Source organism: Oncorhynchus kisutch, linkage group LG15 (assembly GCF_002021735.2).
Source record: "Oncorhynchus kisutch isolate 150728-3 linkage group LG15, Okis_V2, whole genome shotgun sequence".
Classification (NCBI taxonomy): domain Eukaryota; kingdom Metazoa; phylum Chordata; class Actinopteri; order Salmoniformes; family Salmonidae; genus Oncorhynchus; species Oncorhynchus kisutch.
In genome coordinates, this window is record NC_034188.2 from 6642813 (window position 1) to 6661800 (window position 18988).

The following is an 18988-nucleotide window of genomic DNA, read 5'->3' on the forward strand; positions in this document are numbered from 1 at the left end:
ATGTTTACATCATTGAACATTAATCAAAAGGTGAACAGCAATTACATAATTACTGTGAATCCCTGTTGTCGTTCATGGGTATGATTTTTATAGAAGGCAGCTGAGTAGGAGCAGGATGATTTGCTTGGATGGGGAAAATAGCATCTTTCTAACGGGTTATTATCATCATCAGAGATGTCTCTCTATTCTGTTCGCTTGGTTTAATAACATCTATCTAACTGGTTATTATCATCCCCAGAGATGTCTCTCTTTTCTGTCCGCTTGGTCTCAAAATAACAAAGATTCACATTCACATTCACACTAGTCCTGACACCCAAGGGTTCTGTCAGAGCAGCACCAGAGAGGACAGAGTCCTGACACCTGAGGGTTCTGTCAGAGCAGCACCAGAGAGGAAAGAGTCCTGACACCCAAGGGTCCTGTCAGAGCAGCACCAGAGAGGACAGAGTCCTGACACCCACGGGTTCTGTCAGAGCAGCACCAGAGAGGACAGAGTCCTGACACCTGAGGGTTCTGTCAGAGCAGCACCAGAGAGGACAGATGCTTGCAGGCAGATGGAGGAGGAGCGGGAGTTCTCTCATTTATAGCCAAGGCACAAAGGATATACGGTACATGTGGATGCAGGCAAAACAACCAGTTTTCACCTTGTTCTGTCTTTGGAGGGAAAAAAGTATGTAAAGAAGAAAATTGAGTCGCCGCTGACAACAGGAGCCGTGGATGGTAATTCATCCATATCATTGATGTGTAGGCCACAGACACAAGGAGAGGTAGGTAGTGGAGGGAGAGCTATGCTGACTCCCCTCCCTATTGCTCTGTGATTATAGGGTGGAGGTTTTCTCAGAATCAAGGCAGCTGCCATTGTGTTTTCAGGCAGCTCACACGACCTTGTGACTCCCCTATTCTTCAAAACGTATTAGGGCTTTTCATCACAAGGTCAAAGAGAAAGTAACTGCTAGATATTTAGATTGGAGTAGAAGATTGTAATCACCATTATAATTGAGATGCTGATAGAGTGCTCCTCCAAAAGTTAACCCCTTATATAATGCTGCTAGAGACTACTCCTATAGTTAACCCCTGTTATAATGCTGCTAGGGACTACTCCTATAGTTAACCCCTGTTATAATGCTGCTAGAGACTACTCCTATAGTTAACCCCTGTTATAATGCTGCTAGAGACTACTCCTATAGTTAACCCCTGTTATAATGCTGATAGAGACTACTCCTATAGTTAACCCCTGGTATAATGCTGCTAGAGACTACTCCTATAGTTAACCCCATATATAATGCTGCTAGGGACTACTCCTATAGTTAACCCCTGTTATAATGCTGCTAGAGACTACTCCTATAGTTAACCCCTGTTATAATGCTGCTAGAGACTACTCCTATAGTTAACCCCTGTTATAATGCTTCTAGAGACTACTCCTATAGTTAACCCCTGTTATAATGCTGATAGAGACTACTCCTATAGTTAACCCCTGGTATAATGCTGCTAGAGACTACTCCTATAGTTAACCCCTGTTATAATGCTGCTAGAGACTACTCCTATAGTTAACCCCTGTTATAATGCTGCTAGGGATTACTCCTATAGTTAACCCCTGTTACAATGCTGATAGAGACTACTCCTATAGTTAACCCCTGGTATAATGCTGCTAGAGACTACTCCTATAGTTAACCCCTTACATAATGCTGCTAGAGACTCATCCTATAGTTAACCCCATATATAATGCTGGTAGAGACTACTCCTATAGTTAACCCCTGTTATAATGCTGCTAGGGACTACTCCTATAGTTTACCCCTGTTATAATGCTGCTAGAGACTACTCCTATAGTTAACCCCTTATATAATGCTGATAGAGACTCTTTATATAGTTCACCCCTTATATAATGCTGATAGAGTACTCCTCCTATAGTTAATTATAGAAGATAAAACAAGATTAAGTCGCATGGCTAGTTTATTGGCCAGACCAAGCTGATCTTAGCCAAGGGTCAGGTCTTTCTTGAAAAATATATATTTTGACCTCCTTTTTAATGGACGGTAGGGAAAATTGACCTTAACATTTGACGTCCTTCTTGTTCAAGTACATAAAGATACAATAGCGTGTTCTTCCTATAAGATAAACCATGTGATGAAAATAGTATATAATAATCTTTCCCTGGTTTTCAATGGTATGTTGAACTCAATGGGAAAACCTGGTAAAATAAACAAAATGAAAGAAAGTAAATCCATGGACAGTAGCCACTTACTGGACTCAGGGTCAGAGTTTCCGTCTCCCTCGGTGCGGCTGTTGGGCGAAGTCTGTTGGTAGTACTCTTCCTGGGGGAAGCCGAGGGGGAGAGGCTGAGTGGTGCTGGCAGTGCTGCTGGGCTCGTGGTCCCCTAGACCACTGTCGCTACAGCTCTCCTGAGAACCATCCGGGAGGTGGAACGTCACACGACGCTGGGTCTGATGGAAACACACCGAAACACAACGTTCATTTAACGTTACACCATGCTGGGTCTGATGGAATCACACCGAAACACAACGTTCATTTAACGTCACACGACGCTGCGTCTGATGGAAACACACCGAAACACAACGTCCATTTAACGTCACACGACGCTGCGTCTGATGGAAACACACCGAAACACAACGTCCATTTAACGTCACACGACGCTGCGTCTGATGGAAACACACCGAAACACTACGTTCATTTAACGTTACACGACGCTGCGTCTGATGGAAACACACCGAAACACAACGTCCATTTAACGTCACACGACGCTGCGTCTGATGGAAACACACCGAAACACAACGTCCATTTAACGTCACACGACGCTGCGTCTGATGGAAACACACCGAAACACAACGTTCATTTAACGTTACACGACGCTGCGTCTGATGGAAACACACCGAAACACAACGTCCATTTAACGTCACACGACGCTGCGTCTGATGGAAACACACCGAAACACAACGTTCATTTAACGTTACACGACGCTGCGTCTGATGGAAACACACCGAAACACAACGTTCATTTAACATTCCTGGTGGTTGGTCTTAAAACACCACAGAACAATATGTTGTTTCATATGTTTTGGTATGGTGGACAATGTTAATGTGTTCAGCTGCAGAGGGAGCGAATTCAATCACCTTGGATAAGGCAGTTGGGGAAAATGTCAGACTAATTGGTTGCCTATTATGGGATGTGTTCTTGCATGTCTAACAAGACAAGTCCCCATCATTGTCACGTCTTCTCTGACGAATATCGTATTACGTCACGACAGTCTAATTGATACAGTGGGCTTAGAACCTAAAATCAGCCCTCTTCTGAGATATAGCAGTCAAGGGTAATGTCATACTATTCAAAAATCAATAGTAACTACTGATAGTATACGTCTTTTAATTGACAGTTACTGCCCATGATATGATTATTATAATAGATTAACCCTTTTGACGGGGATGCACCCGTTGTCCTCCTTTTCCCACTGGTCCAATTTAGATAAAGGGAAGGAGGGGTGGGTGAAGTGACTTTGATTAGAAAAGGTCTGTCTGAGGATTGTACCAGATTGTAGATCTCCTCTCCTCTCAAAGGGGGAGTAGCTCTTTGATTTCTCCGGAGAGTTACAGAAGTTCATGGGGTGACCTTTTTCCGGAGCACGATGGTAGCACTACAAAGGGACACACTCCATAGGGAAGGTCTATAGCCACAAATGCTAGCCGTTCTTCAAGAAAAGAGAACATGGGATGAGTCAAATTGTGAAACACAAAATAAAAGGGTAATTTTTATTTTTTTATTTTTTTATTTATTTTTTTACCTCCAATACATTCTACACCTTTGATTGGTAATTATATTCTAAAAGGAATGAACTTAGATTAAATGTTGTCAGGTCATTATTTGCCAAGTAAAGCAAAACAAAAAAATGCTTTAAACATTGAAGACAATTAACAGTGAAATGGCTGACGTGTTAGTTATTACATGCAATTTTATATATGTGAGGCTTTTGGTTACAATGGACAGTTGGGAGAAAAAGGGCAATTTCACAGTGAATATAATGTCATTTTATAACACGATTCTCAGTCTCACATTGCATCTCACGAGGAAAATAAAATACTGACAACGTGATTATATCGCCTTATAATGTTATTGTGTTTCAGTTTGTATTCAATCTATTTATTCAGACTGATTAGAAACAAATGTTTCATATAACAATATCATAGCCTCACCACAATAATCTACATTTTCTTCCATCTCTAGAGCGCCTATAGCAATACGAGATTTCTGAATTAAAAACATCATTAACACACGGTCCTTCATGCTCACAGGGGGGGTCATCTGTGCCTCTTTGGAAAAGCACTTGCCCCCCCCCCCCCCCCCCACCACTGTGGTATAGAGATAAAGCCCTTGTTGTTCTTTGATAAGGCAGACAGGGGAGAAAAAACAGAATGGGGAAAGAGGGGGGGGGAATCTTGGCTCAAAGGAGGCCCCCAGCGCTGCCAAAAAACACAGATCCACAAACAGCTTACCAGTTCATTTAGGACAATCAGAGGGTTGACTAAACTAAATCCTTACAATTAAAACGCTGAAAGAGGAAGTGCTTTATGATGTCATTATGAGCAAAAAAGGAAGAAAGAAAAGTATTTCCGTCATTAAATGGAGTTTATGTGTGGGTGTGTATTAATGAGCATTGAAAAGACATATTTCCAGGACTACCACCAGCGTGTGGTGAGAATTCTCCTTTATACTTCACGGTCACTAAACACCTCGAAGATTTCTTTATATTGTGCTAATCGCCTCAAGTAAATTACTTGTCAAGCTTGTCAGTCGATTACCCTTCTTCCCAAAAAAAACTGAAGCCAAAAGTATTCAATTGGCCTTAAGGTTAGGTAAAGGTTTGATAGGATCAATAAGAGAAGGGACTGTTTAGTAAGTCCATCTGTTAAAGATAACATGGCCCAGCAATTTATTCCACAAAGAAAGTCATTCAATTATATCAGACTTGGAATATCCTGTTTTTCTCAAATGTATTCAAGCTGTTGGCTTCACCGCCACATCAATGTCAAGCTGTTTGGCTTCACCTCCACATCAATGTCAAGCTGTTGGTTACGCCTCCACAGAAGTATAATTTGTCTACTCCATCACAGTAATATCTGTTGACTACTCCATCACAGTAATATCTGTTGACTACTCCATCACAGTAATATCTGTTGGCTACTCCATCACAGTAATATCTGTTGACTACTCCATCACAGTCATATCTGTTGACTACTCCATCACAGTAATATCTGTTGACTACTCCATCACAGTAATATCTGTTGGCTACTCCATCACAGTCATATCTGTTGGCTACTCCATCACAGTAATATCTGTTGGCTACTCCACCACAGTGATATCTGTTGACTACTCCATCACAGTAATATCTGTTGACTACTCCATCACAGTAATATCTGTTGACTACTCCATCACAGTAATATCTGTTGACTACTCCATCACAGTAATATCTGTTGGCTACTCCACCACAGTGATATCTGTTGACTACTCCATCACAGTAATATCTGTTGACTACTCCATCACAGTAATATCTGTTGACTACTCCATCACAGTAATATCTGTTGACTACTCCATCACAGTAATATCTGTTGACTACTCCATCACAGTAATATATTTTGGCTACTCCATCACAGTAATATATTTTGACTACTCCATCACAGTAATATCTGTTGACTACTCCATCACAGTCATATCTGTTGACTACTCCATCACAGTAATATCTGTTGGCTACTCCATCACAGTAATATCTGTTGACTACTCCATCACAGTAATATCTGTTGACTACTCCATCACAGTAATATCTGTTGACTACTCCATCACAGTAATATCTGTTGACTACTCCATCACAGTAATATCTGTTGACTACTCCATCACAGTAATATATGTAGGCTACTCCATCACAGTAATATCTGTTGGCTACTCCATCACAGTAATATCTGTTGACTACTCCATCACAGTCATATCTGTTGACTACTCCATCACATTCATATCTGTTGACTACTCCATCACAGTAATATCTGTTGACTACTCCATCACAGTAATATCTGTTGACTACTCCATCACAGTCATATCTGTTGACTACTCCATCACAGTAATATCTGTTGGCTACTCCATCACAGTAATATCTGTTGACTACTCCATCATAGTCATATATGTTGCCTACTCCATCACAGTAATATCTGTTGACTACTCCATCACAGTAATATCTGTTGACTACTCCATCATAGTCATATCTGTTGACTACTCCATCACAGTAATATCTGTTGACTACTCCATCACAGTAATATCTGTTGACTACTCCATCATAGTCATATCTGTTGACTACTCCATCACAGTAATATCTGTTGACTACTCCATCACATTCATATCTGTTGACTACTCCATCACAGTAATATCTGTTGACTACTCCATCACAGTAATATCTGTTGACTACTCCATCACAGTCATATCTGTTGACTACTCCATCACAGTCATATCTGTTGACTACTCCATCACAGTAATATCTGTTGACTACTCCATCACAGTAATATCTGTTGACTACTCCATCATAGTCATATCTGTTGGCTACTCCATCACAGTAATATCTGTTGACTACTCCATCACAGTCATATCTGTTGACTACTCCATCACAGTAATATCTGTTGACTACTCCATCACAGTAATATCTGTTGAGTACTCCATCATAGTCATATCTGTTGACTACTCCATCACAGTAATATCTGTTGACTACTCCATCACAGTCATATCTGTTGACTACTCCATCACATTCATATCTGTTGACTACTCCATCACAGTAATATCTGTTGACTACTCCATCACAGTAATATCTGTTGACTACTCCATCACAGTCATATCTGTTGACTACTCCATCACATTCATATCTGTTGGCTACTCCATCACAGTAATATCTGTTGGCTACTCCATCACAGTAATATCTGTTGACTACTCCATCACAGTCATATCTGTTGACTACTCCATCACAGTAATATCTGTTGACTACTCCATCACAGTAATATTTGTTGACTACTCCATCACATTAATGTCAAGTTTTTATAGAAGGGAAGGTACAGAATTATAGTTACAGAGTTTTGGCAGCTCCATGAGAAGCCGTCTGCATCCTAAATCACAACTTATTCCCTATATAGTACACTACTTTTGACCATGGCACACAGTGCTCTGTTCAAAAGCAGTGCACTATAGGGAATAGGGGGTCATTTGGGATGTAGTCACCCACTTCCTCTCCACATGTTTGTAATTTATTTGAGTCTTTCTGCTCCGACATTGACAGCCAGGATTGATTAAAACAAACAGCTGTCCTAAATACTTAGAACATAATCATAGCACGGAGCTTTGTTATCTCTGTCAGATGTTTATACAAACTGAATTCAGGACTTGTGCAAAGGTGTAAAAATATAAATCAACTTGAGTCATAAAATCTACACAAAAATAGTTTGAGAGAGGCTGAAGATAAGTCTAATGTTTATTTTAACAATAGGCTTCGTGTGCTTTTCACGGTTGGTCTTTCTTCGTAAGTATTGTGTTGAGAGAAAAGATATGGTGTGCGCATTGTTAAATCATTACTCCTTATTCTAAAGAACGTGCCAGAAATCCAGAAATCAAACACAAGCTGGTGTAAGAGATATCAAGACCAAACACAGTGCCAGTTAAACAGTGCCTTGAAAACTATGTGCATAGAGAGAGAGATACAAATAAAAAACACAGGAGAATCCAGCCAAGTTCTTTAACAAGCCAGCCCTATAAAAACTAAAGCCACTCTCTTGGTAGCAAACCAAACAATGTGCAGATGGACCTGAGATTCACGGTGGGGTGAGGGATTAGGAATCCCTTGAGGAGAGGAGTTACTGTAGATTAGCATATACTATACAGCACCTCATCCAAAGGAGAAGACACAGCTCAATGAGTTTACCTAGCTACCTTCTCCCGCCTATACACTTCTACATCCCAACATCACACGTGAGAGACAGAGAGAGAGAGAGAGAAACCATGTTGCATGATAACAGCAGGCTGCCTTCCAACCCCCCCCCCCCCCCCCCCCCCCTCCCCCCCATCCCCTTTGAATGATAAACAGGGTTCACGTTAGGAGTGGATGAGAGCATATATGAGTTGCTGTCTAAGATAAAGATCATCCTGGGATGCATCACCTTGACATGGACCAAATCTGTTTGGTGAATAAAAAAAATAATGTTTTTATCAACTAGCTATCTGCGAAAACAATGGCTCTATATATATACAGTGGGTTCATAAACTATTCATACACCTAGACAGCCTGAATTCAAAATGGATTAAATATAATTTTCTCACCTATCTACATACAATACCTCGCAATGTCAAAGTGAAAATGTGTTTTTAGAAATGTTTACAAAATTCATTTAAAAAATATATATATTTCAAACTTACATAAGTATTGACACCCTGAGTCGATACATGTTAGAACCAACTTTGGCAGCGATTACAACTGTGAGTCTTCCTGGGTAAGTCCCTAAGAGTTTTATACAAACAATTATTCAAACTCTGTCAACCTGGTTGTTTCTTTGCTACACAGCCATTTCCAAGTCTTGCCATACATTTTCAAGATGATTTAAGTAAAAACTGTAACTAGGCCACTCAGGAACATTCAATGTCATCTTGGTAAGCAAATCTAGTGTATATTTGCTGTTGTGTTTATTGTAGTTATTGTCCTGCTGAAAGGTGCATTTGTCTCCTAGTGTCTGTTGGAAAGCAGACTGAACCATGTTTTCCTCTAAGATTTTGCCTTTCCTAAGAAAAAAAAATGTTTATTCTGTACTGGCTTCGTTATTTTCACTCTGTCATTTAGGTTAGTATTGTGGAGTAACTACAATGTTGTTGATCCATCCTCAGTTTTCTCCTATCACAGCCATTAAACTCTGTAACTGTTTTAAAGTCACCATTGATCTCATGGTGAAAATTCCTGAGTGGTTTCTTTCCTCTCTGGCAACTGAGTTAGAAAGGACACCTGTATCTGTGTAGTAACTGTTTTGTATTGATACACCATCCAATGTGTTATTAATAACTTCACCACGCTTGAAGGACAAATTACAGAGGAGAACCTCTTGATGCAATTAAATCCTTTAAGATTTGGGAAAAATCAAAAGGCTAAATGGCATACCAGTTGAGTTATACCAAACCTTTTTTTTTATGTTTTCAGAGGACCGTTATTAGCATGTTTTAACCACTCCTAGAACAATTGTAGATTAACAGATACTCAACAAGAAGGTCTGATTTCATTATTACTGAAACAGGATCCAAGTGGTAAATATAAAGATATCCAGTCCATTGAAAAATGTGGAGTTTCCTTACACTTCAGTGTTGTGATGCGAAATTTTTAGCAAAATGCATAGCACATAGAATTAATAAGGTATTGTCGGATATTATTCATCGTAATCAGACAGTTTTTTCTTTGTACATGGATGATACATTGGAGATAATATAAGACGAGTACTGGAAACAATAGAACACTATGAAAAAAACAGGTCTGGTATTCATAACTGACTGTAATATTTCAAATTTGGAGAATCTCTGAATACTTATTCTCATAAAATATTAAACTGTCAAGATGAGGTTGTCCACTATCGGCAAATCTATTTAATATGGCCATTGAAATGTTAGCTATTAAAACCAAACAATAATATCAACGGCTTAGAAATACAGGGCTTAAAAACAAACATTATTTGCCGATAATGAATGTTTTCTTCAAATCCACAATTTGGAAAGACCTCCACCACCTCATAGAGGATGAAAATACTTTTCTAACCTCTCTGGATTGAAACCAAACTATGATCAGTTTCCTATATTACGTATTGGATCACACAAAAATACAACCATTGTGTTACCGTGTAGTTGACCAATAAAATGGTCTGATGGTGATGTGGACAGACTCGGTATACATATCCCGAAAGAAAGAAATTATCTCACTACAGTACATTTTAATAGAAAGTTTGCAAAAAGATCTTGCTACCAGAAATACCTATCCATCTGTGGAAAAACCACCCTGATTAACTCTTTAGTCATATCCCAGTTTACCCTGATTAACTCTTTAGTCATATCCCAGTTTACCCTGATTAACTCTTTAGTCATATCCCAGTTTACCCTGATTAACTCTTTAGTTATATCCCAGTTTACCCTAATTAACTCTTTAGTCATATCCCAGTTTACACTGATTAACTATTTAGTTATATCCCAGTTTACCCTAATTAACTCTTTAGTCATATCCCAGTTTACACTGATTAACTATTTAGTCATATCCCAGTTTACCCTGATTAACTCTTTAGTCATATCTCAATTTACCCTGATGAACTCTTTAGTCATATCCCAATTTACCCTGATTAACTCTTTAGTCATATCCCAGTTTACCCTGATTAACTCTTTAGTCATATTCCAGTTTACCCCGATTAACTCTTTAGTCATATCCCAGTTTAGCCTGATTAACTCTGTATTCATATCCCAGTTTACCCATTGTAAACTTTTTAGTCATATCCCAGTTTTCCTTGATTAACTCTTTAGTCATATCCCAGTTTACCCTGATTAACTCTTTAGTCATATCCCAGTTTACCCTGATTAACTCTTTAGTCATATCCCAGTTTACCCTGATTAACTCTTTAGTCATATCCCAGTTTACCCTGATTAACTCTTTAGTCATATCCCAATTTACCCTGATTAACTCTTTAGTCATATCCCAGTTTACCCTAATTAACTCTTTAGTCATATCCCAGTTTACCCTAATTAACTCTTTAGTCATATCCCAGTTTACCCTGATTAACTCTTTAGTCATATCCCAGTTTACCATAATTAACTCTTTAGTCATATCCCAGTTTACCCTAATTAACTCTTTAGTCATATCCCAGTTTACCCTGATTAACTCTTTAGTCATATCCCAGTTTACCCTGATTAACTCTTTAGTCATATCCCAGTTTACCCTGATTAACTCTTTAGTCATACCCCAGTTTACCCCCATTAACTATTTAGTCATATCCCAGTTTACCCTGATTAACTCTTTAGTCATATCTCAATTTACCCTGATTAACTCTTTAGTCATATCCCAGTTTACCCTAATTAACTCTTTAGTCATATCCCAATTTACCCTGATGAACTCTTTAGTCATATCCCAATTTACCCTGATTAACTCTTTAGTCATATTCCAGTTTACCCTGATTAACTCTTTAGTCATATTCCAGTTTACCTTGATTAACTCTTTAGTCATATTCCAGTTTAGCCTGATTAACTCTGTATTCATATCCCAGTTTACCCTGATTAACTCTTTATTCATATCCCAGTTTACCCTGATTAACTCTTTAGTCATATCCCAGTTTACCCTAATTAACACTTTAGTCATACCCCAGTTTACCCCGATTAACTCTTTAGTCATATCTCAGTTTACCCTGATTAACTCTTTCGTCATATCCCAGTATACCCCCATTAACTCTTTAGTCATATCCCAGTTTACCCTAATTAACTCTTTAGTCATATCCCAGTTTACCATGATTAACTCTTTAGTCATATCCCAATTTACCCTGATTAACTCTTTAGTCATATCCCAGTTTACCCTGATTAACTCTTTAGTCATATTCCAGTTTTCCCGATTAACTCTTTAGTCATATCCCAGTTTAGCCTGATTAACTCTGTATTCATATCCCAGTTTACCCATTGTAAACTCTTTAGTCATATCCCAGTTTTCCTTGATTAACTCTTTAGTCATATCCCAGTTTACCCTGATTAACTCTTTAGTCATATCCCAGTTTACCCTGATTAACTCTTTAGTTTAATCCCAGTTTACCCTGATTAACTCTTTAGTCATATCCCAGTTTACCCCGATTAACTCTTTAGTCATATCCCAATTTACCCTGATTATCTCTTTAGTCATATCCCAGTTTACCCTAATTAACTCTTTAGTCATATCCCAGTTTACCCTAATTAACTCTTTAGTCATATCCCCGTTTACCCTGATTAACTCTTTAGTCATATCCCAGTTTACCCTGATTAACTCTTTAGTCATATCCCAGTTTACCCTGATTAACTCTTTAGTCATACCCCAGTTTACCCCCATTAACTATTTAGTCATATCCCAGTTTACCCTGATTAACTCTTTAGTCATATCTCAATTTACCCTGATTAACTCTTTAGTCATATCCCAGTTTACCCTAATTAACTCTTTAGTCATATCCCAATTTACCCTGATGAACTCTTTAGTCATATCCCAATTTACCCTGATTAACTCTTTAGTCATATCCCAGTTTACCCTGATTAACTCTTTAGTCATATTCCAGTTTACCTTGATTAACTCTTTAGTCATATTCCAGTTTAGCCTGATTAACTCTGTATTCATATCCCAGTTTACCCTGATTAACTCTTTATTCATATCCCAGTTTACCCTGATTAACTCTTTAGTCATATCCCAGTTTACCCTGATTAACTCTTTAGTCATATCCCAGTTTACCCTAATTAACACTTTAGTCATACCCCAGTTTACCCCGATTAACTCTTTAGTCATATCTCAGTTTACCCTGATTAACTCTTTCGTCATATCCCAGTTTACCCCCATTAACTATTTAGTCATATCCCAGTTTACCCTGATTAACTCTTTAGTCATATCTCAATTTACCCTGATTAACTCTTTAGTCATATCCCAGTTTACCCTAATTAACTCTTTAGTCATATCCCAGTTTACCATGATTAACTCTTTAGTCATATCCCAATTTACCCTGATTAACTCTTTAGTCATATCCCAGTTTACCCTGATTAACTCTTTAGTCATATTCCAGTTTTCCCGATTAACTCTCTAGTCATATCCCAGTTTAGCCTGATTAACTCTGTATTCATATCCCAGTTTACCCATTGTAAACTCTTTAGTCATATCCCAGTTTTCCTTGATTAACTCTTTAGTCATATCCCAGTTTACCCCGATTAACTCTTTAGTCATATCCCAATTTACCCTGATTATCTCTTTAGTCATATCCCAGTTTACCCTAATTAACTCTTTAGTCATATCCCAGTTTACCCTAATTAACTCTTTAGTCATATCCCCGTTTCCCCTGATTAACTCTTTAGTCATATCCCAGTTTACCCTGATTAACTCTTTAGTCATATCCCAGTTTACCCTGATGAACTCTTTAGTCATATCCCAGTTTCCCCTGATTAATTCTTTAGTGATATCCCAGTTTACCCCGATTAACTCTTTAGTCATATCCCAGTTTACCCTGATTAACTCTTTATTCATATCCCAGTTTACCCATTGTAAACTCTTTAGTCATATCCCAGTTTTCCTTGATTAACTCTTTAGTTATATCCTAGTTTACCCTAATTAAGTCTTTACTCATATCCCAGTTTACCCTGATTAACTCTTTAGTCATATCCCAGTTTACCCTGATTAACTCTTTCATCATATCCCAGTTTACCCCGATTAACTCTTTAGTCATATCCCAGTTTACCCTAATTAACTCTTTAGTCATATCCCAGTTTCCCCTGATTAACTCTTTAGTCATATCCCAGTTTCCCTTGATTAACTCTTTAGTCATATCCCAGTTTACCCTGATTAACTCTTTAGTCATATCCCAGTTTACCCTGATTAACTCTTTAGTCATATCCCAGTTTACCCCGATTAACTCTTTAGTCATATCCCGGTTTACCCTGATTAACTCTTTGGTCATATCCCAGTTTACCCTAATTAACTCCTTAGTCATATCCCAGTTTACCCCGATTAACTCTTTAGTCATATCCCAGTTTACCCTGATTAACTCTTTAGTCATATCCCAGTTTACCCTAATTAACTCTTTAGTCATATCCCAGTTTACCCTGATTAACTCTTTAGTCATATCCCAGTTTACCCTGATTAACTCTTTAGTCATATCCCAGTTTAGCCTGATTAACTCTTTAGTCATTTCCCAGTTTACCCCGATTAACTCTTTAGTCATATCCCAATTTACCCTAATTAACTCTTTAGTCATATCCCAGGTTCCCCTGATTAACTCTTTAGTCATATCCCAGTTTACCCTGATTAACTCTTTAGTCATATCCCAGTTTACCCTGATTAACTCCTTAGTCATATCCCAGTTTACCCCGATTAACTCTTTAGTCATATCCCAATTTACCCTAATTAACTCTTTAGTCATATCCCAGTTTACCCTGATTAACTCTTTAGACATATCCCAGTTTACCCCGATTAACTCTTTAGTCATATCCCAATTTACCCTAATTAACTATTTACTCATATCCCAGTTTCCCCTGATTAACTCTTTAGTCATATCCCAGTTTCCCCTGATTAACTCTTTAGTCATATTCCAGTTTACCCTGATTAACTCTTTAGTCATATCCCAGTTTCCCCTGATTAACTCTTTAGTCATATTCCAGTTTACCCTGATTAACTCTTTAGTCATATCCCAGTTTCCCCTGATTAACTCTTTAGTCATATCCCAGTTTACCCTGATTAACTCTTTCATCATATCCCAGTTTACCTATTGTCTTATGGTCTTGCTTACACCTAGCCAAAATGTTCCCCTTTTTTTGCATCTTCAAGCCATACGAAAAGAAACAGGTGTTTTTCTATAATGAATATGAATTCGGAGGGCAGAAACATTCAAATATTAAAGCATTAGCTCTCACTAAACGTGTCATTCATACAAAAGTTATCCATAAAACAAGTTCTCTAGCAGATTAGTAGGAATGTCTCACCTTCATCCCTTTCTTCAGATTACAACTTTTAGTTGATCTCCAAAATATCGCTATTTTTAAAACAAGCCATTGAAAATTGGTTTCAATTTCAGTTTAATCCACCAGAAAATACAGAATAAATAATATAACAAATATTGTTTTAAACTCAAATATACTCATTGATTTAAAAAACTCATTATAAAATTATAAAAATAGGTATAATCTTTGTAAATTATATCATAAATAGGACTGGTGGTATTATGCCAAGAATGTGAAAAGCTGTCATCAAGCCAAAGGGTGGCTACTATGAAGAACACTTTGCTTACTACATCCTTCCATACGGGTTATGTCATAGTTTTGATGTCTTCACTACTCTTCTACAATGTAGAAAATAGTTTTAAAAAATAAAATAAAGAAAAATCCTTGAATGAGTAGGTGTGTCCAAACCTTTGACTGATACTGTATAAATAGTGGATTTTAGTAGTATGTCCTTCTCCGTAGACCACTTATATCAGTGAACTATGTCTTGATCTACTGCAGTTTCACAGCAAGGAGGATCTAAAACATGGCAAAAATAAACCAGAGCACCATTCACCAACAACAATCTCTCCACAGTCCAGATCATAGTGCAAGCCTGCTCAGTTATAGAACAAGTATATTTTGCACTCTGCATCCCTGCAATGTACGGTTGAGATGAAGCCTGAAGAAACCGTTGTCCTTGTTAAATATTGTGGAAATGCATCACTTTTATATGATTCATATGAATATCAATTGTCCTTGTCAGGGCAGTAATTACCTCATCATTAGAGCTCTGGCCAGGAGAACTATGTAATGGAGGAGGGTCAGTGAACCAGTCACGAGATGAGTAACCTTTACTGAGACCTGGAGACCTGGATTAGCTCTCCAAGCTAAAGGCTAGACTTTAGTTCAAACGGGTTAACACTGTATTGTGCTGAGTCTTGCAGGAGGTCCGGGTTTCATCCCTGCCGGGCAGATACGGACTAGCTCATGGCTTTACATATACAATTCAGTGAACTGAACTTGGGGTTAAGTGTTTCAATATACAATATGTGAGAAAAAAATAGATTTATTGTAAGAAAACGAAAAGTTTAAAATAGATGAAAGGTAACAAAAGACACGAAGGTCATGTGTCGCAATATAATTCCATTTGCTGCTATGTGGTCTGGCCGCTGTGGAAGCGGGGGGGTGGGGGGGGGGGTGGTGCTGTGTCCTTTGTTGCCGTAGAAACAAGTCAGGTAGAGCTGTGCCATCAAATGTAGAGAAACTGAGAGAATTTGAAAAGAACATTGTTTCCACATCGCTGAGTCTTACTTAAACTTTGAATTAGAAACTATAAAATCAAGCAATCCAAACAGAGAACGTAACACATTTCTTCAATTTCAAGCTCTGAATTGTACGTATTTGGGCACCTTCAGGGCTTTGATGTGGTACAAAGCAGCTCTTGAAGAAAACAACATTATTGTGAAGAAGAGTTGTCCTTTCATGACAATTAAAGAATTACCCCATGCATGGAAGAAAAAAGACAGATCTAACACCTTACAAACAACTCACAAAGTGAAATCTGCTTTAAAAGGAATGGTTTTTGGTTGAAGCTACTTGTATTTCATTGACCTGACTAATGAAAAAAGCGAAACAACAACTCTGTCCTTTCATTAAACATTATTGTTAAAGTCAGGCTGAAAACAGTGTCTTCAATTAAACATTATTGTTAATGTCAGGCTGAAAACAGTGTCTTCAATTAAACATTATTGTTAATGTCAGGCTGAAAACAGTGTCTTCAATTAAACATTATTGTTAATGTCAGGCTGAAAACAGTGTCTTCAATTAAACATTATTGTTAATGTCAGGCTGAAAACAGTGTCTTCAATTAAACATTATTGTTAATGTCAGGCCGAAAACAGTGTCTTCAATTAACCCTTATTGTTAATGTCAGGCTGAAAACAGTGTCTTCAATTAAACATTATTGTTAATGTCAGGCTGAAAACAGTGTCTTCAATTAAACATTATTGTTAATGTCAGGCTGAAAACTGTCTTCAATTAAACATTATTGTTAATGTCAGGCTGAAAACAGTGTCTTCAATTAAACATTATTGTAAATGTCAGGCTGAAAACAGTGTCTTCAATTAAACATTATTGTAAATGTCAGGCCGAAAACAGTGTCTTCAATTAAACATTATTGTTAATGTCAGGCCGAAAACAGTGTCTTCAATTAAACATTATTGTTAATATCAGGCAGAAAACAGTGTCTTCATTTACAATCTTTATCGGCTGTCTTGTTCTTTGTTTCAAAGTTAAACTGACAGGAAGCGACGTGCTCATATCATAGGATTAATGGACGAAGAACATGGCATGGATCTCCTTCATGTATATGTACATGGAGTGGTTCCACTTCCTGAGTGTTTGCCTTAGCGTGAATATAATTGGCTGTAAGGATGTGTAAAATGCATTGGGAAACTGTTAGGAAATGGAGTGCAGTAGTGTTAGACTTACGTTAGCAGGGGTTATCTTGCCGAGATGACACACCTCCTGTAATAACACAAGGTAAACAAAGTTATTGCACATTGTCCATGATTACATGCAATGCTGCATTCAACCACACTATTGACTTTAGATGTGATTAAGAGTCCAGACTTAAATATTTCTTTTTATATGGAATATCATCCCCAGGGAGACAATTGGTGTCAAATGTTATTTTTGTTATTTTGTCTGGTTGACGTGGGAAAACTCTCCGATAAATGTTTGCGATTATAAGCAGGTCAAAGTTCATCTATAAGCATCCTGTTTCAGAAAAACAATCTAGTCTTCAGATCTATATTGATTTCTTAGGAAGAGCAAAAAAAAAGGTTGTAAGTCAAATTGTTAATACCGCTCCGATGGAAAATACACCCTCGTAAGAAATATTCAATGCAGAACCTGACATCACCACGACAACACAAGTCAATAATAACTGACACTCTGATGAAGATGTGTTGGCATGTCAGCGGTGAAGAAGCACTGAATTTCAAATGAAGCATAAACAATTAACAATAAAACAATGACAAGCTTCTAAATTGAGAACAAAAGAGGCACGCAAGGCTGCAGAATAGAGCATCCTCTCCCAGGGGACCAGATAACAGCTCATTGAGAGATAACAGTATTACATTTTTAATCACCAAATTTGTTTTTCTTTGTACTGTGTATAATAATCTGACTACATGACTTGATTTGCAAAGAAAAAAAGAGAGATTTGAGGATGAAGGGAAACATTGATGAGGAAAACAAGCCGAGAGGGTTACTGACTGAGGACTGAGGGAGAAGAGGAACTGATGACGACAAGCTGAGAGAGTTACTGACTGAGGACTGAGGGAGAAGGGGAACTGATGACGACAAGCTGAGAGGGTTACTGACTGAGGACTGAGGGAGAAGGGGAACTGATGACGACAAGCTGAGAGGGATACTGACTGAGGACTGAGGGAGAAGGGTAACTGATGACGACAAGCTGAGAGGTTTACTGACTGAGGTCTGAGGGAGAAGGGTAACTGATGACGACAAGCTGAGAGGGTTACTGACTGAGGACTGAGGGAGAAGGGTAACTGATGAGGACAAGCTGAGAGGGTTACTGACTGAGGTCTGAGGGAGAAGGGTAACTGATGACGACAAGCTGAGAGGGTTACTGACTGAGGTCTGAGGGAGAAGGGGAACTGATGACGACAAGCTGAGAGGGTTACTGACTGAGGTCTGAGGGAGAAGGGGAACTGATGACGACAAGCTGAGAGAGTTACTGACTGAGGGAGAAGGGGAACTGATGACGACAAGCTGAGAGGGTTACTGACTGAGGACTGAGGGAGAAGGGGAACTGATGACGACAAGCTGAGAGGGTTACTGACTGAGGTCTGAGGGAGAAGGGTAACTGATGACGACAAGCTGAGAGGGTTACTGACTGAGGTCTGAGGGAGAAGGGGAACTGATGACGACAAGCTGAGAGGGTTACTGACTGAGGTCTGAGGGAGAAGGGGAACTGATGACGACAAGCTGAGAGAGTTACTGACTGAGGGAGAAGGGGAACTGATGACGACAAGCTGAGAGGGTTACTGACTGAGGACTGAGGGAGAAGGGGAACTGATGACGACAAGCTGAGAGGGTTACTGACTGAGGTCTGAGGTTGAAAGGAAACATTGATGAGGACAAGCTGAGAGGGTTACTGACTGAGGTCTGAGGTTGAAAGGAAACATTGATGAGGAGAACAAACTACGAGAGTTACTGACTGACAGTTGAGGTTGAA

General features: G+C 38.5%; 1 protein-coding gene across 1 annotated transcript in view; it reads right to left on the minus strand.

Moving 5' to 3' along the window:
- Positions 1–1962: 1962 nt before the first annotated feature.
- LOC109904949 (protocadherin-11 X-linked) overlaps positions 1963–18988 on the minus strand; it is a 212662-nt gene continuing 195636 nt past the window's right edge. Inside the window, exons 5-6 of the mRNA XM_031789530.1 lie at positions 17218–17253; positions 1963–2438 (exon numbers count right to left, since the gene is read on the minus strand). Of these exons, the coding sequence (XP_031645390.1) occupies positions 2103–2438; positions 17218–17253 (372 nt within the window). The 3' untranslated portion in view covers positions 1963–2102. The remainder of the gene's footprint in view (positions 2439–17217; positions 17254–18988) is intronic.